General features: G+C 41.0%; 1 protein-coding gene and 2 long non-coding RNA genes across 3 annotated transcripts in view; 1 reads left to right on the top strand and 2 right to left on the bottom strand.

Annotated features, from left to right (window-relative positions):
- The window catches only part of LOC110153137 (EMAP like 6), a 139250-nt gene that overhangs the window by 51781 nt on the left and 63063 nt on the right, over nt 1–24406 (top strand). Inside the window, exon 3 of the mRNA XM_055162877.1 lies at nt 22652–22811. Within this exon, the coding sequence (XP_055018852.1) occupies nt 22652–22811 (160 nt within the window). The remainder of the gene's footprint in view (nt 1–22651; nt 22812–24406) is intronic.
- On the bottom strand, nt 1794–4008 carry LOC110153141 (uncharacterized). The gene is made up of 3 exons (XR_002318566.2): nt 3961–4008; nt 3354–3417; nt 1794–2034 (listed from the first exon to the last, which is right to left on the bottom strand). It is a non-coding gene; the product is annotated as an uncharacterized LOC110153141 (long non-coding RNA).
- LOC110153142 (uncharacterized) lies at nt 10436–12251 on the bottom strand. Its single transcript, XR_002318567.2, has 3 exons — nt 12211–12251; nt 11536–11602; nt 10436–10619 (listed from the first exon to the last, which is right to left on the bottom strand). It is a non-coding gene; the product is annotated as an uncharacterized LOC110153142 (long non-coding RNA).

The following is a 24406-nucleotide window of genomic DNA, read 5'->3' as shown; positions in this document are numbered from 1 at the left end:
GAATGATCTTTATACAATATGTAGTTTCATTTCAGAGATATGGACCGCTTTTCATGCAAAAAGTGACCATGACAATAAATATGACATGAAAATGGCCTTAAAATAGGAAGATATTATTGCAATCACATTCCTTTTATCAAGTCAAGCCATTATACAACAACTTAAGACAAAAGTAAGGTGGAATACCACCTTTTCTCTTTTCGGCGAGGGACATTTTGGATTTTCTGTACACCGGCCACTAGGGGGCTGTCCCAACATGTATCCATGGATTTTTTAAAACCTTAGGCCCATACCTAACACCCATCCTGGCTACAGTCAAACTTCCTCCAACTCAACTGCAACAAAACTGAAATAATCATTATCGGCCCCAAAACACTAACCAGAACTCACAATAACTTCACCCTCTCCGTTGATGGCTCCTCAGTCCCCTCCTCCTCCCACCTCCGTAACCTCGGCATCCTCTTTGACCAGACCCTTTCCTTTGAACATCACGTCAAACACATCACCAAAACCTTCTTCTGTTGCCTCCGGAACATTGCTCGCCTCCCTCCATCCCTCTCCCCTCAGTCTGCTGAAACCCTCATCCACGCTATTGTCGCCTCCCATCTCGACTACTGTAATAGCGTGCTCTATGGTTCACCTTCCAAACTCCTCAATAGACTCCAGTACATCCAGAACTCTGCTGCCCGCCTCCTCACCCACACCTCCTCCTGTGAACATCACCCCAGTCCTCAGAGATCTCCACTGGCTCCCCATATCCCAGCACCTCCAGTTCAAACTCCTCACCATTGTGTACAAGTCCCTCCACAACCTGGCCCCCACCTACCTCTCTGAGCTCCTCCACCACCACACCCCCACCCGTGCCCTCCGATCAGCTGACACCAACCTCCTGTCTCCCCCCGCCAGGACTAAACATAAGAGCTGGTGGGACCGGGCCTTCTCTGCTGCTGCACCCTCTGGAACTCCCTGCCCAAACACATCAGAGACTCACCCACACTCCCCATGTTTAAAAAAAAGCCCTGAAAACCCATCTCTTTAAAAAAAAAAAACTTTCATTAACTGTCTTTTTTTCTTGTTTGTCGTTGTCTGTCTTCTCATGTAAAGCGTCTTTGGGTATCTTGAAAAGCACTATACAAGTGTTATGTATTATTATTATTATTAGTATTAAATGTGAATGGGCCCAGGATACTTTGCACTAAAAATGTGGGGATCCAACTCCAAGGTCTAAAATGGTTAAGAAAGGCTGAATAAACTGACTAGGCTCTGTTAGTGTGATTACTTCCTGTCCAATTGTGAATCTATTGGGTTTTTGCTGAGTCATGCTAAAATTAATATAGATTTAAAGATAAGGCAGTGAACAAGGAGCTGTGGATGGATGTCACTGACAGCATGATAAAAGTACATAAATAAATTGAATTCTTCAGCAGATGACACTTCTGCTTTTAGATGTTTCAATACTAACGCTAATGCTAAATTTGAGGCATAATAAATAATAATAAACAATGCCACAAACTGCAATATTCTACGCATAGAAACAATCAGGCAGTCTGGACTTTAATTAATTAGAATTTTAATTGGTTGTTTATTTTATTTATATGAAATATCCAGAAGGTAAATGCCCAAATGTTAACTCTGATAAATTCTAACAGTGACTAGAGCCATGAACTCCCCCCGCCCCTCCCCCCATCTGTATTTAATAAAATGGGCAATAGAATGTTGTGATGTTATGTGAAATCCAACAGTTAGATGATGCATTTGTTTGTAGGAAATGAGAAGAAATCAGATTATGACATTGCAGTTTATTAAGCATCAATCAATCACGGCATAGTTGTTTTCTAATACATAAACAACAACATTTGGAGCTGGAGCCAGGTTCTTTGCGGTGCCCACTGTCTATGTGGTGGCGGGAGGGGCGGTGGTGGTGGTGGTGGCGGTGGCGGCCAATGCTGCCAATGCTGCCAACAGCTGCGCGATGGTCGTTTCGCCGCTGGTGTCAGTTTCCCCAGAAGTTCCATCGCTGTCCCCCGTTTCATCCTATAAGAGATGGGCAACATTCTGAGTGATCCAAGAACAAATACTTAACTTAAGCTAACTAACTTAGCTAACTGAAAGGACTACTCTGTCAGAGAGGTTGGAGAGCTCCTGGTAGTTCCTGAGCAACAGGTGGAGATGTCTTCTTTAACACAGTCTGACTGGAAAGAGCTGACTTGATTAAAACTACAATAGGTGAGCTGATTCGTGCGCTCATATCATGGGTCTATAATAAGAACTGGATAAGACACTCCCCCTCTGTCCACGAGCGAGATCGACTAGTGGCCGCTCCAGGTACTGCAGCTCCCAGGAGCTCCGGCCCAGAAAGAATTCTCCCATAGAAAACAGCATCAAACTGACCGTGTTTGGCTGACAGGGCATCTACAGCTTGAATATAGGATGGATTTTATGAGATTCTTTAGTATTTTTACAATATATTTTATTTTAAATTCTAAGCATCTAAAAGTGTGTGTGTGACTGATGGTGGTGGTTGGAGGAGCCAGAGGTGCAGATTGGCAGCAATCTGTCAGTTTGCCCCAGGGCAGCTATGGCTATAATGTTAGCTTACCACCATCGGGTGTGGAGTGAATGCTCTGTAAAGTGTCTTTGAGTGTCCAAAAAAGCGCTATATAAAACTGATGCATTATGATTATTATTTAAATGGTCACACCACCCCATGTGCTTGCAGGGCAAGAGCAGGTTCAAAGTCATGGTAAATGGTAAATGGTCACATTTTTCTATAGCGCTTTTCCACCTTCAAGGCACTCAAAGCGCTTTACAACAAGGAACCACTCACCCATTCACACACACATTCATACACCAGTGTACGCAGACACTGTGGGCAAGGTGGGTTAAGTGTCTTGCCCAAGGACACAACGGCAGCATTCATCTGTGGGAGCTGGAATCACACCAGCCAACCTGTGGGTCAGTGGATCTGACCACTCAACCTGTGATGTTTATGTCGAGAGCTGGATTCGAACCGCCAACCTTCAGATCAGTGGGCGAATGCTCTACCAACTGAGCTACTGCCGCCCAGTCATCTTCAAAAACTCCTAATTATGATTTTAAAACTCCTAATTATGACTTTTAAATCACGGCCACAAGCTACTTAGCATTAGCCTACAGTTTTTCAGTTCACACTTAAATAGGACCTTGAACATTCATAGTGATCAGAAACTTCTTTTTGTGAGTGTTTGCCAATGTTTGCATTGTATCATCATCAACTGCTGAATATTCTGCCATAAACATACATGCAGAACACCACCAGCATTATGTCACTGTATCAATAGTAAGAGATGAAAGAATAAAGGTTTATGTCTTACACTGGCCAGAGCCACAGACAGGAGACATCCCAGAATAAACACAGCCTTCAGCATGGTTACACACCTGAAAAACAAATGAAACATTTGAAAAGGTGGTTGGGGGTCTGCCACCTGCTTGTTTCTATGGATATGTCATTGTTCTGCCTGGAATGTTCCACAGTATGACATTAAACATCTCTGCCTTACATGTATTCAGTTACAGTCATTCTGACTGTGGGAGGGGTCGCCTCTCCACAGATCTGACCTGTAACTTGGTCTGGTTTGGTCTCCATGAAGATAGAAAGGTTTAATACCATACTGTGAAACAGATAAAGTAATAACATCTTCATGGAGAAAAGCTTTTGACCCTCCACCAGAAAAGTTACACAATGCACCTTTAATGTGCAAAGTTCAAAACAGTGTGTCATTTAGGTAATCTTGTTATAGTAGTTATTTAATATGTGTAGTATTAGTTATTGAATACTACACCAGCTGCAAAGTGTATAATAGTTTCACTGTATGTTAAAAATAAAACCTCTATAATTCTGCATCAGATAAAGTCTCCTCTAATACAAGCAAATACACATTTTAAATGATATCAAATAATAAATATAAATAAATAAAATACCAGTAGTCTTCTCAGTGGATTCCAGTAGAGTAGAGGTGGGTAGAGGTGAGTGATGTCAGTGGAGGCACAGTCCCTTTTTAAAGCAATATCCAGCTCCCATCAGCCAATCAGGTGAGTACGATTGGACATTGCGCTATTCAGAGGAACTGTTGTAATTGGAGAATAATCCTAAATTACTTCACAAATGATGTTGGCTCATTGAGTGGTATTATATTTCATCAATGTTTAATAACTTAAGTTCATAATAAAGCCTCCAAGATTAACAATGAGCTAATGATGTCTTTGTCACAAATTTTGAAATAATAGAAACAACATAATAGAATTAGCATAAACAAATAATTGACAGTCACTTTAAATGGGGCTCTGTATCAGTTTGTGCTGGTTTGTGAGGAGTCAGCAGACATCATGCAGTCTTTATGTCATTGTTCACATCAGTTTGTCTCTGTCCAGTGGCCTCTTTTACCCAGTAGTTGTAGTAATCTTGGTGTTCGTCCCCAGAGGAGTTTCCGTGGTCAATCCTCTTCCGTGGTCAAAGCCTGATCTCGTCAGATCTCAGAAGCTAAGTAGAGCTGGACCTGGTCAGTACTTGAATGGGAGACCACTGGGGGTACCAGGTGCCACAGTGGGTGTTCAGTGGCAAATATGCTCTTGTGTCCTTAGGCAAGATACTTCACCCACATTGTGTAGTAAGAAAGTGGTGTGTGTGTGTGTTTGTGTGAGTGTTTGTGGTGGCCGTAGGGGCTGATGGTGCAGATTGCATACCCGTGTGTGTGTGTCTGTATGTGTGTGCGTGAGTGTGTAGACATGACTGGTGTGCTTCCAGCCAAACAGATGACCACCGTTCAAGGGCACGTGTGGAGAGAACAGTGTTAACATAAGAGGTACTGTATACAACTGTATACTGTACAGTTGTATACAGTATTCTCTCATTCCATCAGGGTTGTGAAAACTCATAAACTCATCATGGTGAATAATTAGGATGCTCTGAATGCATGAGATAAGTGATCTTTTGGTGGGGGTGCTGAGACTGTATTATATACCTCATGAGTTTTCACATATCATCACCATTGCTCTTTACATTTGTCTGAAGGCAGAAGCAGACGCAACTTGTGACGTCATTCACAGATAATATGTTGACTGCCCGACAAGAAAAAATAAAACACTGGATTTGTTCTATGCAAAAGCTAAGGAATCATATACTTCTATTGCTCTTCCACTTTTAGGTCGGGCAGACCATAATCTGGTCTTCCTTCAGCCCACATTCAAACCATGTGTAAAGAGAATGCCCCTTACCACCAGATCATTCAGGAAATGGTCAAGCAAGGACATTGAGTCTCTCCAGGACTGCTTTGTTTACAAAGACTGGGATGTGTTGTTGAGGTCACAGAGCTCTTGCACAGACATGGACCTAGACAGGAAAGTGGATACTATAACAGATTCCATCAGTTTTTTGTAGAGACACTGTTATTTTTGTCAGGGCAGTCCACTGCTATCCTAACAATAAACCATGGATCACAAGCAGTGCGCAATGTATACTGAACCAAAAGAAGCTAGCTTTCAAAGAGAGGCACAAACTCAGACCAGTCCAAAAGAGGCTTAAAAAGATGCTACGGTGGGCTAGAAGGAACTATAAAAATAGTAGGTGATGTGAGCAGGGCAAATGAACTGGACCGATTCTTTAATAGGTTTAATTCCCCTCTCACTGCTGTGTCTACTCCAGTAACACTACATGGTGGCGCTATCTCTCCTCTGCTTGAAGTTCCACACAAATCTATGACCGCTGTCCCTATAACATCCACAGCCCCCCTTTCCATCAGTGCTGCCGAGGACCTGCAAGTAAATCCAGGGGTCCCAGGTATGGAACAAGGAGGTGAGGACAGAGCTTTAAAGGCTGTGCCCAGGTAAAGATCCAGGTTCGGATGGTGTGTGTCCCAGACTACTCAAAGACGGTGAGTTGGCTCCACCACTGCACAGGATCTTCCACCAACATCTGGAAATGGGGAGAGTCCTGATGCTTTGGAAAACATCCTGTTTTAATCCAATACCTAAAGTTGCTCTTCTGGCAGAGATGAATGACTACAGATCAAGAGCACTTACCTCACACATTGTGAAGCCTCTGGAGCGGCTTGTTCTGTGCCTCAATAAACCAGAGGTGGAACTTGGAATGGATCCTTTTCAGGCTGCTATCATCTACATGCTCCACTGGATCTATAAATATCTGGAGACACCTGGCGCCTTTGTGAGGGTGATGTTTTCTTGACTTTTCGAGTGCATTCAACACCATTCAGCCCTCCATGCTGAAGGAGAAGTTCGATGTCCTGGGGCTGGATTCATCACTCAGCGGACTACTTGACTGGATGAGCACAGTTTGTCAGGCTGGGCGACTGTGTGTCTGCTACTGTATTGAGCAGCACAGGAGGACCAAAGGGTACAGTGCTGGTGCCATTTCTGTATACACTGTACACTATTGACTTTAAGTACAAGTCTGAGTCCTGTCACATCCAAAAGTATTCAGATGATACAGCTGTAGTGGCATGTAATGGACAGGAGGGAGAATACACCAACCTCATCAACAGCTTCAGCCAGTGGTCTTGGGACAACTATCTCATCGTGAATACAGCCAAAATGAAGGAGATGGTCTTCGACTTCAGGAGGACAAAGTCGACTCCTCCGCGTTTCAGCATTCGGAGAGAGAACATTGAGGCTGTGAGGACCAACAAATATCTGGGGGTGCTCTTGGATGACAAATTGGACTAGACTCCAAACGCATATGCCCTTTATAAAAGAGGTCAGGGCCGCCTCTGCTTCCTTCGGAGGCTGAGGGCATTTGATGTTTATGGGGAGCTGCTCTTGATGTTTTACCACACGATTATGGCCAGTGTCCTTTTTTATGGGGTGGTGTGCTGGGGCAACAGTCTGGCCGATAAGAACAGCAGGAATCTGCAGAAGCTGATGAAGAAGGCCAGCTCTGTGACTGGGAGGGCAATGGAGTCCCTCAGCACAGTGGCGGAGGGACGCATCAGAAACAGACTGGAGGCCATATTGGACACCTGCTCCCACCCCGTCCACAGGTATCCTGGTTGCACAGAGGAGCAGCACTGGCAGACGGGTCCTCTCACTCCATTGTAGGGTTGAAAGGTTTAAGAGGTAAGTCTTTTTTTAAGTAAGTAAATCTATTTATATAGTGTGTTTCACAGACATATGTCACAAAGACACTTTACAGAGCATTATTCATTCACTCCATACCCAGTCTTAGTAAGCTACTACTGTAGCCACAGCTGCTCTGGGGCAGACTGACAGAAGCACGGCTGCCAGCCAGTCAGCACTATCAGTCCCTCCAACCACTAGCATCACTCACACACACCACTTTCATTCTAGGCAATAGGGGTGAAGTGCCTTGCCAAGGACACAACAACAGTTTTGCAACTGGCACCCCCCTGTGGCACATGATTTTCCCAGTGGTCTCCCATCCAAACACTAACCAGCTTCTGAGATCTGATGGGATCAGGCTTTGACAAGACGGTATGGCCACACTGAAGAAGTCCTTTGTGACCTCACTTGTCACCCTGCAGAACTACAACTTTACACATCCAGACTTTGCATGTCTTGCACAAATTTTTAATGACTATTTTTTTTGCTATTTTTGAGTCTTTTAACAGTTTTAACGTGTTATGGAATGTGTGAATATGAGCTGTATGGACACCTGAATTTCCCCTTCTGGGGATCAATAAAGTATTTATCTATCTTCCAGTGGTGTGCTGTCAAGGGACTCAAGGCAAGCAGTTGTTGCCCAATTAAATCTAAAATCATTGCGTGACAAAAGTTTAATTAAATAATTTTGAACTATATCCAAATAATACTGTTTTCCCTTCACTTCTGTCTGTGTGAAATATCAATAACCGTGGTTCCAAACACCCCTTAACTTGTTTTTTTAATTCTTTCTACGGCGGCCAGGAGGCACATGATAGCGCGGCTTTCCACCCCATGCATTCTACAGACGCTCTGACAACCAGAGAGGCAAGCTAGTTATTTTCGAGGTTTACACATTCGTACTGACGACCACAGCGGGCTCAGCGCAGAATAAATCCATCATCCACAGGAATCTGATGGGAACTGGAGATGTGAAGCGGTTTCTAGTAGGTGCGCATGTGCGGCAGGAGACGACAACAGCAGATTTGATGTTAGTTAGAAATACAAGCCATCATTCAATCAAACAGTGCGCTAGTTTCAGGGCTAGTTTGTGTGAAATGGAGGATCCGGACAGAGCAGTGGAGGTAGAGCGGTTGGGGCAGCGGGGAGTCCGCCTCATCTTTGTGTGTTTATGAAGGAGTGACATTTTCCATGGAATAACAGCACTATTACACACGTGTGGAGGAACCTGCTCTGTTCTAGACCTGCTCTGCTTCAGGGAAATACAGGACATGGAAAGATGTGGTTTTGAATCTGTGAAAGCTCTGTTCTAAGGCAGGGCCGTGTTTAAGGGGGCATCTGTGACACATCAGGCTGTGTAATAAGTGCACCTGTCTGACCAGTGCACTGTTGTTGTTAGTATCTCTTCATTATCTTCATGGCTGTTAATTATGTATAGCAAGTGCATTACACATGTGTAGAGCTGTCATATGTCATTCATATGGTTTCCAGATACATTATAATAATTACATAAATAAGAGCAGTCCTGAAGGCTCAGCTGCATAAATATGGTGTAGGAGTAGAAACAAATAGCCCTGTTTGCACAAAGAGAGTGTCACATACAGTCCAATAAACAAATATTAATAAACTATATGGTCTAGGTCTCTCTAATTTGACTCCAGAAGGGCTCAGTATACATGCAATTAATGTGAGTAAAAATAAATATACTCTTTTGAAATGTAGTTTCATTAAAAGTGGCATTATTAAAGCGTTATTGTGTAAATGTTGTTGTCCACCCAAAGTCTACTTGCCTACCCATAAAAGTCACTTCATGCTGCTGCTATCTTCTATCTAAAAATGTCTGAGCTGCTTATGTCTCGGTCAACAATCGCCACAGCATACAATATTGAATGTATTTTTGGTGCATGTTTTCAGTTACTTCTCAACAGTGGCGGGAGGGGGCCTGTTTATCGTGCAATGTGCTAAAATGAAAAATTACATAATATTTTGTGTGTGTTGCTATAAAAATTTGAAGTTTTTTTTTTGCTGCTACAAGTACAATACAAAAAGTTTCAAGTACATAGATTGTATAAAGAAGTGGACTCCAGTCAAATGAAGCTCACCGAAGCTTGCAGTTATAGGGGAGAATTTGGAGCCAAGTTCCATATTAGGAATAGGAATTGATTTATGGACAAAATAGCAAAATAAAAACACAAGGATCATGTAGAAAGGGTTAACACGAACATTTTAACACCAAAAGAGCCTGACAGAAGCAGTTACAGAGAGAGGGGCAATATTTTTTCAATACAAATTAAATTGGAGCCAGAGTTGATGGAGCCGGAAGCACGTCCATGTTCACTTCCTATTTGGAATATGGTGGCTAGCGGGTTAGCTATGTCCATTTATATATATAGTCTATGGTTAAGACATTCAGTCATTTTTAATTGCCAGTGGTATTCTCGGGCCTTTTTCCACAGCTAAATCCTCTGTTAAAAAAGGCTGAAATTTTGAGGCCCCTGGGCAAGAAGCCTCACACGCACCCCTTTAATATAAATTAAAAGGGAGGATCCAATTCTGGGTCCCTAAAACTCTGGGGCTCAGTTAACAGTTAACAGACCCCTTTGCACCCTTTTCCCTGTCTACTGCCCTGCTTGCTGAATTGTTGGTGTCTTCTGCTTTCTGGTTTTTTTTTGTTTTGTTTTTTTTTTTATATATAACTAAATATATTTAAATGTGAATGGGCCCTGAATACTTTGCACTGAAAATGTGGGGATCCATCTCCAAGGTCAAAAAAAGGTTAAGAACGGCTGAATAGACTGACTAGGCTCTGTTAGTGTGATTACTTCCTGTCCAATTGTGAATCTATGGGGTTTTTACTGAGTCATGCTAAAATTAATATAGATTTAAAGATAAGGCAGTGATCAGGTAGCTGTGGATGGATGTCACTGACAGCATGATAAAAGTACACAAATAAATAGAATTCTGAACACTTCTGCTTTTAGATGTTTCAATACTAACACAAATGGTAAATTTGAGGCATAATAAATAATAATAAACAATACCAAAAACTGAAGTATTCTACGCATAGAAACAACCAGGCAGTCTGGACTTTAATTAATTAGAATTTTAATTGGTTGTTTATTTTATTTATATGAAATATCCAGAAGGTAAATGCCCAAATGTTAACTCTGATGATTTCTAACAGTGACTGAATCCAACAGTTAGATGATGCATTTGTTTGTAGGAAATGAGAAGAAATCAGATTATGACACTGCAGTTTATTAAGCATCAATCACACCATAGTTGTTTTCTAATACATAAACAACAACATTTGGAGCTGGAGCCAGGTTCTTTGCAGTGCCCACTGTCTATGTGGTGGCGGGAGGGGCGGCGGTGGTGGTGGTGGTGGTGGCGGGAGCGGCGGTGGTGGTGGTGGTGGTGGTGGTGGCCAGTGTTGCCAACAGATCAACCAAGGCCTGTAAGAGGGTGGGATCAATATCCCCAGTTGCCTCGCTGTCCCCGCTGTCTTCCTATAAGAGATGGACAACATTCTGAGTGGTACAAGAACAAATAATTAACTTGTTAAGCTAACTAACTTAGCTAACTGAAAGGACTACTCTGTCAGAGAGGTTGGAGAGCTCCTGGTAGTTCCTGAGCAACAGGTGGAGATGTCTTCTTTAACACAGTCTGACTGGAAAGAGCTGACTTGATTAAAACTACAATAGGTGAGCTGATTCGTGCGCTCACATCATGGATCTATAATAAGAACTGGATAAGACACTCCCCCTCTGTCCACGAGCGAGATCGACTAGTGGCCGCTCCAGGTACTGCAGCTCCCAGGAGCTCCGACCCAGAAAGAATTCTCCCATAGAAAACAGCATCAAACTGACCGTGTTTGGCTGACAGGGCATCTACAGCTTGAATATAGGTTGGATTTTGTGGGATCTTTATTATTTTTACATTATATTTTATTTTAATTGTCAAAGCATCTAAAAGTTAGCTTTGTAAGATTTTGTGCTAACTGCGCTTTAGCAGCTAGTGCTCTGATTGGTCAGAACTTCATGTTTCTGACGTCACACGTTTTGCTGGCACAATGCGCCAATGAGCACAGGCCACTAAAAACAATACAGCATCATCTTGAGTTCATCTTCCAGATCTTATTATACTTCAGTGTCTCATAAAATCACAGCCATGAGCTACTTAGCATTAGCCAACAGTTTTTCAGTTCAAACCTAAACAGGACCTTGAACATTTGTATATTTTCACTATCTTAAAACTTTTTTGTGAGTGTTTACCACTGTGTGCATTGTGTCATCACGGTAACTGCTGAACATTCTGCCATAAACAAACATGCAGAACACCACCAGCATGATTTCACTGCAAAGTATCATTAGTAAGAGATGAAGGACAGTGTGAGTGGTACAGGAATAAAGGTTTATGTCTTACACTGGAGGCCAGAGCCACAGACAGGAGACATCCCAGAATAAACACAGCCTTCAGCATGGTTACACACCTGAAAAACAAATGAAACCTTGTACTGTACAGTGCACGATGGAACTTTTTGGTTGGGGGTCTGCCACCTGCTTGTTTCTATGGATATATCATTGTTCTGCGTGGAATGTTCCACAGTATGACATTAAACAGCTCTGCCTTACATGTATTCAGTTACAGGTGGTTTTATAGCTCAAAAATAACTTTAAAAAAAAGCAGTCATTCTGACTGTGGCAGGGGTCACCTCTCCACAGATCTGACCTGTAACTTGGTCTGGTTTGGTCTCCATGAAGATGGAAAGGTTTAATACCATACTGTGAAACATTCCAGATAAAGTAATAACATCTACATGGAGAAAAGCATTTGACCCTCCACCAGAAAAGTTACACAATGCACCTTTAATGTGCAAAGTTCAAAACAGATGTGTCATTTAGGTAATCTTGTTATAGTAGTTATTTAATATGTGTAGTATTAGTTATTGAATACTACACCAGCTGCAAAGTGTATAATAGTTTCACTGTATGTTAAAAATAAAACCTCTATAATTCTGCATCAAATAAAGTCTCCTCTAATACAAGCAAATACACATTGTAAATGATATCAAATAATAAATATAAATAAATAAAATACCAGTAGTCTTCTCAGTGGATTCCAGTAGAGTAGAGGTGGGTAGAGGTGAGTGATGTCAGTGGAGGCACAGTCCCTTTTTAAAGCAATATCCAGCTCCCATCAGCCAATCAGGTGAGTACGATTGGACATTGCGCTATTCAGAGGAACTGTTGTAATTGGAGAATAATCCTAAATTACTTCACAAATGATGTTGGCTCACTATATTTTATCAATGTTTAATAAGTTCATAATAAAGCCTCCAAGATTAGCAATGAGCTAATGATGTCTTTGTCACAAATTCTGAAATAATAGAAACAAACTCAACATAAACAGAAATAATTGACAGTCACTTTAAATGGGGCTCTGTATCAGTTTGTGCTGGTTTGTGAGGAGTCAGCAGACATCATGCAGTCTTTAAGTCATTGTTCACATCAGTTTGTCTCTGTCCAGTGGCCTCTTTTAACTCATAGTTGTAGTAATCTTGGTGTTCGTCCCCAGAGGAGTTTCCGTGGTCAGTCCTCTTTGTCAAAGCCTGATCTCGTCAGATCTCAGAAGCTAAGTAGAGCTGGACCCGGTCAGTACGTGGATGGGAGACCACTGGGAGTACCAGGTGCCACAGTGGGTGTTCAGTGGCAAAAAATGCTCTTGTGTCCTTAGGCAAGACACTCCACCCATATTTTGTAGTAAGAAAGTGGTGTGTGCGCGGGAGCGTGTGTGTGTGTGTGTGAGTGTTGGTAGTGGTCGTAGTGGCTGATGGTGCAGACTGTATACCTGTGAGTGTGTAGACCTGACTGGTGTGCCTCCAACCAAACAGATGACCACTGTTCAAGGGCACGTGTAGAGAGAACAGTGTTAACATAGGAGGTACTGTATACAACTGTATACTGTACAGTATTCTTTCAATTTTTATTTAAAAAGAAAAAATGTGTGCTCCTCACCTTCCACGGTGGTTGGTCTCTCACCCTCATCCAGCTCGGGTCCTCTACCAGAGGCCTGGGAGCTTGAGAGTTCTGTACAGTATCTTTGTTGTTCCTAGTACTGCACTTTTCTGGACTATGTCTGAAGTTTTTCCTGTATTTGCTGTAGCCTCCTCCAGTTTGGGGGTTACAGCCCCAAATGCTCTGATCACCAAGGGCACCACTGATGCCTTCACCTTCCAGGCTTTCTCCAGCTCCTCCTTGAGCCCTTGGTATTTCTCTCCTTTCTGGTGCTACTTTTTCCTGATATTACCATCGCTTGGTATTGCAGTGTCTACCACCACGGCTCTGCTCTGTTCTGATCCACCACCACTATGTCTGGTTGGTTTGCCATCAACATAATGTCAGTCTGTATCTGGAAGTCCCATAGGATCTTGGCTCACTCGTTCTACACAACCTTTGGAGGTGTTTCTCACCTTGGCCTCGGGGTCTCCAGCCCGTACTCTGCACAGATGTTTCTGTACACTAGGCCCGCCACTTGGTTATGTCGCTCCATGTTTGCTTTGCCTGCAGCATCTTACACCCTGCAGTTATGTGCTGGACTGTCTCAGGAGCCTCTTTGCACAGTCTACACTGTGGCTCTTGTCTGGTGTGATAGATCTGGGCCTCTATTGCTCAGGTACTCGGGGCCTGCTCCTGTGCAGCCAAGATGAGTGCCTCTGTGTGTCCTTCAGGCCAGCCCTCTCAAACCATTGGTAGGATTTCTTAATATTAGCCACTTCAGTTATGTTCTGGTGGTTCGCCCCGTGCAGGGGCTTGTCCTGGCATGATGGTCCCTCCAGCACCTCTTCTTCTGAACCCCACTGTCTGAAATATTGTCTGAGCATGTCATAAATACACACACGAACACGCACCTACACACACGCGCACACACACACAGCATTTATACAGCACTTTTAAACATGAGCAAACAAAACGACTTCAAGTATGATTTTGATGTTATAACCTGGTTAAAAACTTAAATCCATTTTGCTTTAGTTGATATTGGACTGTAAACCTGAGTTCACATTTCTCCTCTTTCATGTTGCTGATGCAGCTGTGTACTTGTGTTGTTATGGCGACTCTGCTGTGAATCATGGGCTGTTTGTGCGGTTGTGTGCTGTGGTTTGACCTTGACTTCTTTGTTGCCATGTGTTCAATTGTCAGGCTCCCGTGTGCCCTTGTACATGTGGTTGCCATGGTAGGGGCGGCAGCGTGTAGGCTGATTGGCTGAAGGGGGGGCTATGTTTCCGCCGATCAATGACACCAACTCACCTTTCTATTTATGGATGAGACTTGATGCAGTAGTTTCCATCTAAAAATGTCTGAGCTGCAACAACAACAGTTGCCACAGCAAAAGAGCTGCATAATTAATCATTAATCTTTACTCCACACAACCCTTTGTCTTAAGATTTCTTAACTCCCTGAACACTGCTGCCTCCACTCCTCAGTACAGTGCAGTGCATTAACACTCTTAATGATGCCATTAAGAGTGTTAAGTATTTATGACCTTGGAAGGACACTGCAGTCTGACCTCTGGAGTACCAGGAGACTATTGTCCCTCTAACAAACAAAGACATGACACTATGGTGTGGGGTCAGAACTTAATTCTTCCCCACAGTGTACAGTAGGTGTACACAGTGAGTAGTCATATTGTATGCATTATTGAGCAACTGTATTCAATAATGTAGTTCATGTATATTTTACTTTTAGACATTCAGATGCTTTATAGTGCATTTTTCATTCACTCTGCACTCAGTGATAGTAAGCTACTTCCGTAGCCACAGTTGCCCTGGGGCAAGAAGTGAGGCTGCCAATCTGTGCCATCAGTCCCTATGATCGCCACCATACTAGACAATGTGGGTCAAGGACACAGCAACTTATTTGTAGTTGTCAGTTTGTCTTTTGTTTTGTTCTGTGAGAATAATGTGTGTTATGCCCTTGTGCAGTTATTAGGTAAAAACTTGCTGAGATTACAAATCACTTTTGTAAGAGTGTCTTGACCCTGAGGCAGCGGCGTAATGATGACGTAACATAATGTACCCAGCTGAACTCCCTTTAACCTCAGTTTTGACCTCTACAGTTTTGACCTCTACAATCTGTCTGTTAAAGCACAGAGACAGCATACAGAGGAAAGTGCTCACCACTCTGCTCCTTTCAGTGTATCTGGACCAAAGTCAGGCCGAGGTCGGACCCATTTTATGCTGAACTAGCTCAGAAATTCTGATAGAGTCATAAAGTTGTATAACAGGGCAAGAAAAACTATTTTAAGCAATAATAAGGGATATGGGTCTCTAGGAAATTGTTTTTTAGACTATGATTTTTATGATTTAGTTAAAGGTTCTATATCACACAAAGTTGGCATCATGTTAGAATGTAACCCTTTATTATTAGTCTTTCTACTTCTCCAAAGCTCAAAATGCTTTGTTCCACCCAGTGATGTCATGCGACAGTGGTATATAATAATAGAGATTGGATTAGAGATTAGAGTTCCAAGGCTGAAATCATCCAAATGATGTGAAGGTGAGTTTAAAAACACAGTAGAGCACTTCCTGTATTATCACATGACAACACAGAGTGTTTTCTGTTTGAGAGAAGAACTCATCATAAATAAACAGGATTTGCGTGTTAAATATGTGTGAACGAAACAAAACACAACTCCAAGTATATTTTTGATGAGGAAATAGAAATAATATTGATAAAAAAATAGTGTAATATGGGCCCTCTATAGGGCCAAAGTGCAACAACAAAACTGCTCATGCGAGTTTAACCCAGCTGTGTGTACCTGCCAATGCCACAAGGACTTTTACCCTACCATACAATGCACCTACCTATAAAGGGATAAGCAAATCCCTAGCCAGACATCTACAAGCCACCTCCACCATAGCATATCAAAACAGGCTAGCTCTTGGGACTTCCGGTATGGTGGAGAGACTAGCAGCAGCTTAATTTAACACCTCCCAGCGGGTCTAACTTTCCCCTATGCTTCTTCGATTATTTAGCTTTCAGAAAAGTTTTTAACAAGTATGCCAGGGGGAAGTAAAAGAAAGACAAGAGGTTACGCGCAAGTTTACATGGAAGAAGAATCATTATCACCGAATGAAAGTGACGGCGATGCAGGCGATAGTAGCAAGCTAACTGAACATAGCCAACAAGTCACTAACAAGCTAGCCAGCAACGATAGCATGGAAGCTATCAGAGTCAGTATAATCGCTGAAATATAGAAAGTACGGTTGGATGTCCAGGAAGTCAACGATAAAGCTGGACAACTTAAAAAAGACCTCTCTGATTTTAGAGGAGAGATGAACTCTCGAGTTAGTGCCGTGGAAAGGAACGTAAACCAAATGAACGACAGAATGGGAGAAGCGGAACAACGAGTCTCAGAGATGGAGGAATTCAGCGCGGACATGAGACGCGTTATCCTACACACTTGAACTACAGGAGCAGCTCCAAACACGGCTTGTAGATTTAGAAACGCGCTCCCGTCGTAACAACATAAGAATCCACGGCATACAAGAGGGAGCAGAAGGGAACAATATGATGGGATTCATTGAGAACTTCATCAAAACAGAGTTATCACTTCCCGACACCGCTTTAGGGATACAGCGATGCCATCACTCTGCTACCACCCAGCCTCCTGGAGAAGCCAATCCTCGATCCATAGTGTTGTGCTTTCTGGAGTTCAGAACCAAAGAACTTGTGTTAGATCTGCATGGAACAAAAAAGTCATTCAATTCAGAGAAAGACGGGTTTTCTTTGAGCACGATTACACTAGCGACACTCTGGCAAAGACAAAAGCATATGCCCCCATCAGAAGAGAGCTAAAGGAAAAAAGTTTGCGTTTTCAGACGCTACACCCGGCACGGCTCCGTGTTTACCGCCAAACCGGTCCAGTGGTCTACAACAGCGCGGGGGATGCTGCAGAAGACCTAAAGAAAAAAGGAGTGATAGGAGACATCGCGATCCACGCAACAATGCCAAGGAGACCCACTGGCGCAAAGATGACCAAACCACCGTGGCAACACGCTGGCGCATCGCGACGTCAACATGAGACGAGGATTAAAAGCATTCAGGAAAGATTAAAAGAATTTCGACGAGACGGTGGCACTTCCTAAGAGCCTTTCTGCCACCTCCAGAAGAAGTTCATCACAATGCCGTTTACCTCAACTATAAAGGTAATATTTAATGACCCTCACGCTGGGAAGCGACTGTTTGTTTTTCTCCAATGCGAGTTGCGCTGATAGAGTTAGTCAGAAATCGCGGCCCACACAGTGAGGGGCCCCCCTGTTCTTTTGGGACTCCCCTCTCAACTCAGAAGTGCATATGGCACTTCACATGTGGAAGTCACTTTTGTTTTGGACTGTTTTCCCTGTTCTCATTGTTCTTTCAGACCGACATGTTCTTGTTTGTTTTCTTTGTTATTTCTTTTTGCCATCTATGCTACTTTGATTGGCTTGATTTAAAAAGATAAATGAATAGGCAAAAATATAATTTCATGACGCTTAATGTGAACGGTTTACATAACCCCATAAAACGTAGCAAAATAATAATTAAGATGAAACCTGAAAAGCAAGACGTAATATTTTGGCAAGAAACTAATTTTCCCCATGTGGAGCATGAAAAGCTAAAAAGATGGTTCAAACATACATATTATTCTTCTTTTACAAGGGGCCAGAGGAGTAGCGATTCTTATTTCAAACAATGTAAACTTTGAGTTTTCTTCCCAAACTATGATACTGAAGGACGATATGTATTAGTAAAAGGATTTATTGATCACAGAGAAATTACTTTATTGAATATTTATCGACCTCCAGGAAACGACAAAAATTTTATTAAGAAAATCTTTGACTTAATCTGCACTGAAGTGTCTGGGGTACTTATATGTGGTGGAGGTTGGAATACTCACTTACATCCATCTTTAGATTCCTCTACTTTAAAAAAGATGCTCCCGCATTACAAATCAACAAATTGCTTAGAGAATTAAGTATGAAGGACGTATGGCGAGATTTACACCTAGGAACAAAAAGCTTTACCTTTTTTTCTCACTCCCACTCTATGTTATCTAGATTAGATAATTTTTTCATGCTTAACTTGGATAGACACAGGATTATTAATTGTGAGATAGGAGTCAGAGATGTTTCAGATCATGCTGGAGTTTACTTGACGCTGCATTTGGACACTATGCGAAAAGAAACACTTTGGAGACTTAATATCAGTCTCCTCAATGACACTAACTTTAAAAAATATACAGAGGAGGAATTTACAGATTACATTTATCACAATGACAATGAAAATATTTCACCCATTGTATTATGGGATGCAGCTAAGGCAGTTTTGCGAGATAAACTAATAATGTGGTCATCCATTAGAAAGAAAGAAAAAGAGAAAGTAATTTCTGATAAGGTTATTAAACTTAAACTGTTAGAGGATGAACACATGAAAAATAATGACAGTGATACTTTGCAACGACTATTATCAGCTAAACGAACCTTAAATTAACTGTATGATGACCAGATGGGGAAAAAAGCCAAATTTATCAAACAAAATTATTATGAGAATGGCTCTAGGGTTAAAAAATTGCTTGCCTGGAGGACACGGAAACAACATGCCAGTCGATATATATGTAAGATAAAAAACCCAGAGACTAATACAATACAACTCAATTTAGAGGTTATTCAGACATCTTTTGTTACCTTCTACTCAAATTTATACACCCAACCACCCGCAACGGATGTAACTGCAGTTGAAAACTTTTTAACAAAGTTGGATCTACCATCTATAGGTAGGGAACAAAATAAGAAACTTACGCAATTGTTAACACAGGAAGAAATTAATAAGACAGTATCAAATTTAAAAGGGAACAAAATGCCAGGTCCAGATGGTTTCCCATCAGAATGGTACAAATGTTTTAGACAGATTATTACCCCCTTGCTTAAGTCCTGCTTTAATTATGTCCTTCAGGGTGGGGCAATAACCACATCTTGGAAACAGTTCCTTATTTCTGTCATTCCTAAACCAGGAAAGGATACAACTGAATGCAGCTCTTATAGACCCATATCAATATTAAATATAGATTATAGAATATTCACAGCAATATTGGAAAAACGATTAGAAGACATTATCCCAGAATTAATTGACACGGACCAGACAGGATTTGTTAAAGGTAGACAAACACATGACAACATACGTAGAGCCCTTCATCTTGTAAAATATATGACAAAGATGGAATCAGTAGCCCTAAGTCTTGATGCCGAAAAGGCATTTGATTCTGTTTGATGGGAATTTTTATTCTTGACCCTAAAACGTTTTGGATTCAGTGATCAGATTATTGACTGCTTAAGATCCCTGTACATCTCACCCACAGCTAGAATAAAAATGAATGGAGATCTATCCAATTCTTTCACTTAGAAGAGGCTGTAGGCAAGGATGTCCCCTTAGTGCAAGTCTCTTTGCATTGTATATTGAGCCTCTGACCCAAGCTATTAGCGAATCAGAGAGCATTAAAGGTATCACCATACATGATACTGAGTATAAAATATGTGCATACGCTGACAATGTCCTACTTACCCTTACTGAGCCCGAAACCAGTCTATCAGCATTATTATCTTTGCTTAACAAATTTGGTCAGCACTCTAAATTTTCATAAAACCCAGATCCTTGCTTATAATTATAAACCAAACAAATATCTTTTAAAATGTTTACAGTGTAACTGAAATAACCACATAATTAAATACTTATGAGTCCAAATACCCAAAGAATCTGCCTCAATTTTTAAAAAACAATTATGTTCCCCTAACATCTAATATGAAAGCAGATTTGGAGCGATGGTTACTACTCCCAATGAATCTACACAATAGAACTAAACTGATAAAAAATGACTGTATTACCAAAACTTCTTTATTTGTTTCTGGCGTTACCGGTTGAAGTGCCCTCCAGGCAATTTACTGAATGGAACAGAATGATTTCAGATTTTATTTGGAATAAACAAAGACCAAGAATAAAGTATGAGACAATGCAATTAACTAGAAAAGATGGAGGCATGGCTCTCCCATGTCTTGAAAGTTATTATAGAGCCGCACAGCTCAGAGTTTTGATTTCGTGGTGTGACCCTTTTAATGATGCCAAGTGGAAGGGAATTGACCAAGCAGAGATTGGTGTTCCACTTCTGTCTGTTTTAGGAGATAAACAAAAGATACAGTTACTTTTACATAATGTAAATGATTACATAAAAACACCATTGAATGTTTGGCTTAAAGAGCTCAAACATGAGTCTGTCGAAAGGGATGCAAGAATACTGCGCTACCCAGCATATGACACCCAATTTACTCCATCCAAAATTGATAACAAATTCCAATACTGGTGCAATAAAGGTATCACTGCATATTGGAAAATAATAACCAACGGAGAAATAAAAATTTTCCAACAATTAACAGATAAATTCAAATTGGAGAAAGATGACTTTTTTTAGGTATCTCCTGCTGAGGCATCATTTTAATGCAAATGTCAGACCCCAAAACCAAAAGAGCGAAGCCTTAATTGGGCTTTTTTTTAGACGTGTGTAAAGGAAAACTTACTAAAAAACATATCTCCTCCACATACCTTGTCCTACAGTCAAGAAAAACAAACTCTACCATATATATTAAACAAAAATGGGAAAAGGAGGCAGGGCTCACTTTAACTGATGGTGATTGTTTAAATATATGTAAAACCATTGTAACAACCTCAAGCTCTGACTTATGGAGAGAGTTTATGTGGAAAAACACCGTGAGATACTTCATTACCCCTAGAATTAAAGAACATCAGACCAAGAATGCAGAACAAGGTAAATGCTGGAGAAATTGTGGACAATTATCAGTTGGACATTTTTATATATTCTGGCAATGTCCCAAGATCGCCCCCTATTGGACAGAAATTATTAAAACCATCAAGCTTATTACAGGATTGCAACTAGAAGAAAGTTTTAGCGTGTTTTATTTGGGAAACTTACCACCCGGGCTAAAAAAAAAAGACAGATACCTTCTTCAAATACTACCAGTAGCCAGCAAGAAAGCGATCACACGAAAATGGCTCCAGGACAAACCTCCTACTGTTTCAGAATGGACTGATATAATCAACGAAATTCAGATTATGGAACGAATAACATTTTCTTTAAGACACTCCTCAGACAAAGGAGAACTATATTGGAAAAAGTGGAAATCTTACAGTCAAAACAAAACTTAATGTAAAAATGTTTTATACATCTTAGCAGATGTCACTAGCTTGATGGCTTGATTGTATTTTATTTCTTTTTATTTTTTATTTTTCCTTTTTTGGTCAGTCTTTTGATTTATTTTGTTTCACAATATGAATAATTTGTGTATGTAAATATGCGATATGTGATATATATAACAAAAATGTTCTAATAAAAACGAAGTTAAAAAAAAACAAAAAAAAAACAGGCTAGCTCTTGACATGGTTTTAGCCGAAAGGGGCGGGGTCTGCACCATGTTTGTAAATCAATGTTGTATATTCATACCCAACAATACTGCCCCAGATGGATCAGTTACCAGAACGTTGCCAATATCATGCATGAAAAATCAGAGGTCAGCAATATTATAGAGGATTGGTTTAATTCCACCATTGGTTCATGGAAAAATGTCGTCTTATCCATCTTACGTCACTGCTTATTTGTATAAGTGATTTTGTGTTATGTGGATGCTGTTGTATTCCATGTATTCGCTTGCTCCTATTTAGAGTGTTTGACAGAATGTTTGAAAAGGTTGAAATACATTTAGCCGAAGAACATGAAGCCTTGGTAGCTATCCTGAAGCATGATGAAAATGATGAAGACAATCCTGCTTAGATATATGCTAAATGAAGAAGCTATAGAAAATCATAGTTATAGTTCTCTGAAGAAAAGCAATATTGATAAACAGGAGGGAAAATTTATAGAATTTTTGTGTTATGAGACATTCACTCATTTAAAGTATTAATCTATGTTTAATCATTGTACATTATAGGATTATCAAAATTGCTTTGTATCTTGTTCAAACTGTATGTAACTATAGAACATCAGCAGATATCTGTTAACTCTTTTGGGCTGACATGGCACCCGGAGAGGCTGGGAAGAAACTGTGTGTAAACCAGGATATGAAACTGATTGTGTGCAGGGTCAGCTGTAGTCTGTTAGTCAGAGATAACAACTGAAAAACATGTCGTGTAACTATGTCAAGGCCTTGTGTGATGCTTAACAATAAAAGAGCTGTGGGGAGGACGAGAGCTTCAGTGCTAGGTTCAGTCAGTTAACTCTTGTACTCCTTGCTGCAAGTAAAACCAACCACGGTGTCGTCTCTGGCTTGTTCTTTACTGATTGAGTCTTTGGGTTAATTCCCTGAGAATAACCTTTCAAACCTAATATCACAAATTCGTAATATTTTTTTTTTCAGAGACTTTATCTTTTCTGGCTTAATCAGATCTTTACAAAGTGGATGAATGATGAACTGATTTTGTGTTCTTCTTCTATCTAGCTTGGCCCTGCACCCAGAGCGCTCCCTGGTGGCCACAGGGCAGGTTGGTAAGGAGCCGTATGTGTGTGTGTGGGACACCTTCACCGCCCAGACTGTGTCCCTGCTCAGAGAAGGACACACTCATGGGATCGCCTGCCTGGCCTTCAGCGCAGACGGACAGGTAACTCATCACCACTTCATTATTACTTAAAGGTGCATTATGCAACTTTTCTGGTGGAGGGTCCGTCACCTGCCTGTCCCCATTGAGATGTTATTGCTCTAACTATGTTTCAGATTAGAGACTAAACCAATCTATCTCAACAAAGACAACTATAAGTAACATTACAGCTCAGATCTGTGGAGAGGCAGCCCTATTCACAGGAGTTCATGTATTTTTGAGCTATAGAAAGACCTGTAATGAATAAATGCAAGATTGCTGTGTTTAATGTTATTGATTTGCCTGGAATGTTTCATAGTATGACATCTCCATAGAGACAAGGAGGTGACAGACCCTCCAACAGAAAAGTTGCACAATGCACCTTTACAGAAGACATATTGGGCTTTTATCTGCTATATTGTGGAGGGTCCAAGTGTCATAACGTATTATATAATCTATGACACTTATGGTTCATTATGTTATAATTTGAACATTTTAACTCCTCACCATTCTGGCCTGTTTCTCCTCAAATTTCTAACTAAAATGACTCTTAATTCAAACAGTTTTTGAACCCTTTGGAGGACAGACAGGCTGGATTCTTTGTGAAGCTGAGACTGGTGTTTTGGCCTCTGTCTGATTTACTGTCATTTTAATGGGGAACAAGTTCTACACAGAGCAAAGTCAGATTTCAAATTGCATCTGAATTTTTTTGTGGTGAATATATGAATAGATATAGCAGGTGCACTGGGGATAGTCTGATGCAGGGTCTTGACAATTCCCATGTCAAAACTGAAGCAAATCTCACCAAGCATGAGATTTAGGGACTCATAATTAGGTGAAAAAAATGTCCAGGTGGAATTCATATACCGTATTTTTCGAACTATAAGTTGCTCTGGAGTATAAGTCGCACCAGCAAAAAAATGCATAATGAAGAAAAAAACATATATAAGTTGCACCGGACTGTGTCGCATTTTGGGGGGAAATTTATTTTATAGAATCAGAGACCAGGAACCAACATTTCATCTTGAAAGGCAAGTTATAGTAATAACAGTAGAATAAAAACATATGAACATTTCTTCAGGTAACTATAGCATAAACAACAGAACAAGTTTACCAAATTCTCCATCTCACTCCAAATCACTAAATCCATTCAATTCTTCATCCTCGGTGTCACTTCTGAGCAACTCTGCGACTTCCGGAAGTAAACAGAGCACCGCTTCCTCTTCTGTGTAGCTGTCGTCAGACTTAGCATCAGTTCCAGTTAGAATTATTCTGGCCTTTCTGAATCCCGACAGGATGGTTTTGGACATGATACAGACAGGGCAGAGGCTCTTTCTGCAGGAGACATGTGCAGTAGAGTGAAGTGACAGTGGTACAGGAGTAATGGGAGCAGCAGATACTCACACACAAGACTAGAGTCTCTCGTGGCTTCAGTGTGAACACTTTAATGCATAAGTCGCACCAGAGTATAAGTCACCATGAAAAACAGTGTGACTCATAGTTTGAAAAATACGGTATATTTTTTGTGAATTTTTGATAAATCCATGAGAGTTCCCTTTTATTAGAAGCTTTACAAACAGAAATTAATTAAGAAAAAGTACAAGGACGCCAGCATGGGC

The sequence above is a fragment of the Boleophthalmus pectinirostris genome, unplaced genomic scaffold (genome assembly GCF_026225935.1).
Source record: "Boleophthalmus pectinirostris isolate CB_2022bp ecotype Guang Dong unplaced genomic scaffold, ASM2622593v1 HiC_scaffold_5, whole genome shotgun sequence".
Taxonomy (NCBI): domain Eukaryota; kingdom Metazoa; phylum Chordata; class Actinopteri; order Gobiiformes; family Gobiidae; genus Boleophthalmus; species Boleophthalmus pectinirostris.
The sequence above is the reverse complement of the archived record's forward strand: the minus strand, read 5'-3'. Positions and strand labels throughout refer to the sequence as shown.